We start from the raw sequence: 1063 nt of genomic DNA on the forward strand, positions 1-1063 counted from the left end.
ACTTTAGGTTGTGGTGCTAGGTTGTGACTTTAGGTTGTGGTGCTAGGTTGTGACTTTAGGTTGTGGTGCTAGGTTGTGACTTTAGGTTGTGGTGCTAGGTTGTGACTTTAGGCTGTGGTGCTATGTTGTGGTGCTAGGTTGTGACTTTAGGTTGTGGTGCTTGGTTGTGACTTAAGGTTGAGGTGCTATGTTGAGGTGATATGTTGATGTGCTATGTTTAGGCTTAAGTTGAGGTGCTAGCTTGTTGGTTTAGGTTGAGGTGCTTGATTTTGGTGTTAGATTGTGGTTTATGGTTGTAGTGTTAGGTTAATATGTTCGTTGGAATTGTTAGGCTGCAAAATATTTGGTAGAGGTGTTACTGACTGAAAGCTTACCATGATATAAAACTGCCTAAATAACTTCAGCTTTTGAAGACTGATGGCAGCCTTGCCATCTGTTCTGGCACTCTGCTGCAGGTGACGTATGGACCTAAAACACAAGTTACATTACATGACTAGAGAAGGTTTGTAAATCTACCTCTGCCAAATCTGAGGAAATGGAGCTTACCTTCCTATGCTAAATTAAGCATGATTTGTTTGATACATTGGTACTGCTCAAGATATATCCACATAAAAAAAAGGTTAGATGACTGTTGGACTTTTAGTGTTAGGGTGTACTTAATGGAGCTAAACTAAAGTCTAGCTAAAGTGAATTGCTAACTTACCACACGACTGGGAAGAGGATAGCCCCACAACACAGCAGGTCAATAATGATGAACACTTCCTTCCACATGGTGTACTCGGACTGGCCCTCCTGGCTCTCCTCCACTATGATGAAAGCCACGTTGTCCAGAATCTACAACAGTTGTAAAAGACACTCATTATCTTACCGTATCTTACTTTACAGTTGAATAACTTAATTATTGTTATCAAGTGAAACCCTTAGTTTGATAAGCAGCTTTTGAGACGCCATTGCTACCGAATGATTTACATAAACTAGCTCCAATTGTATTGTTCAGCAATAAAGCCACCTCCTGTAAAAAGCAATGTCCTCTGTAATATTACCAGTTCTACTCGTAATCTTT

At 40.3% G+C, this 1063-nt stretch overlaps 1 protein-coding gene and 1 long non-coding RNA gene across 2 annotated transcripts in view; one reads left to right on the forward strand and one right to left on the reverse strand.

Moving 5' to 3' along the window:
- LOC110448313 overlaps positions 1-357 on the forward strand; it is a 3390-nt gene extending 3033 nt beyond the window's left edge. The window contains exon 3 of the long non-coding RNA XR_002462699.1: positions 21-357. This is a non-coding gene — a long non-coding RNA (uncharacterized LOC110448313). The remainder of the gene's footprint in view (positions 1-20) is intronic.
- LOC110448314 (protein GPR107-like) overlaps positions 1-834 on the reverse strand; it is a gene marked incomplete at its 5' end in the record, with an annotated part of 6770 nt that extends 5936 nt beyond the window's left edge. The window contains 2 exons of the mRNA XM_021494488.1: positions 375-468; positions 704-834. Of these exons, the coding sequence (XP_021350163.1) occupies positions 375-468; positions 704-834 (225 nt within the window). The remainder of the gene's footprint in view (positions 1-374; positions 469-703) is intronic.
- Between the last annotated feature and the right edge of the window lie 229 nt (positions 835-1063).

The sequence above is a fragment of the Mizuhopecten yessoensis genome, unplaced genomic scaffold (genome assembly GCF_002113885.1).
Source record: "Mizuhopecten yessoensis strain PY_sf001 unplaced genomic scaffold, ASM211388v2 scaffold3997, whole genome shotgun sequence".
Classification (NCBI taxonomy): Eukaryota; Metazoa; Mollusca; class Bivalvia; order Pectinida; family Pectinidae; genus Mizuhopecten; species Mizuhopecten yessoensis.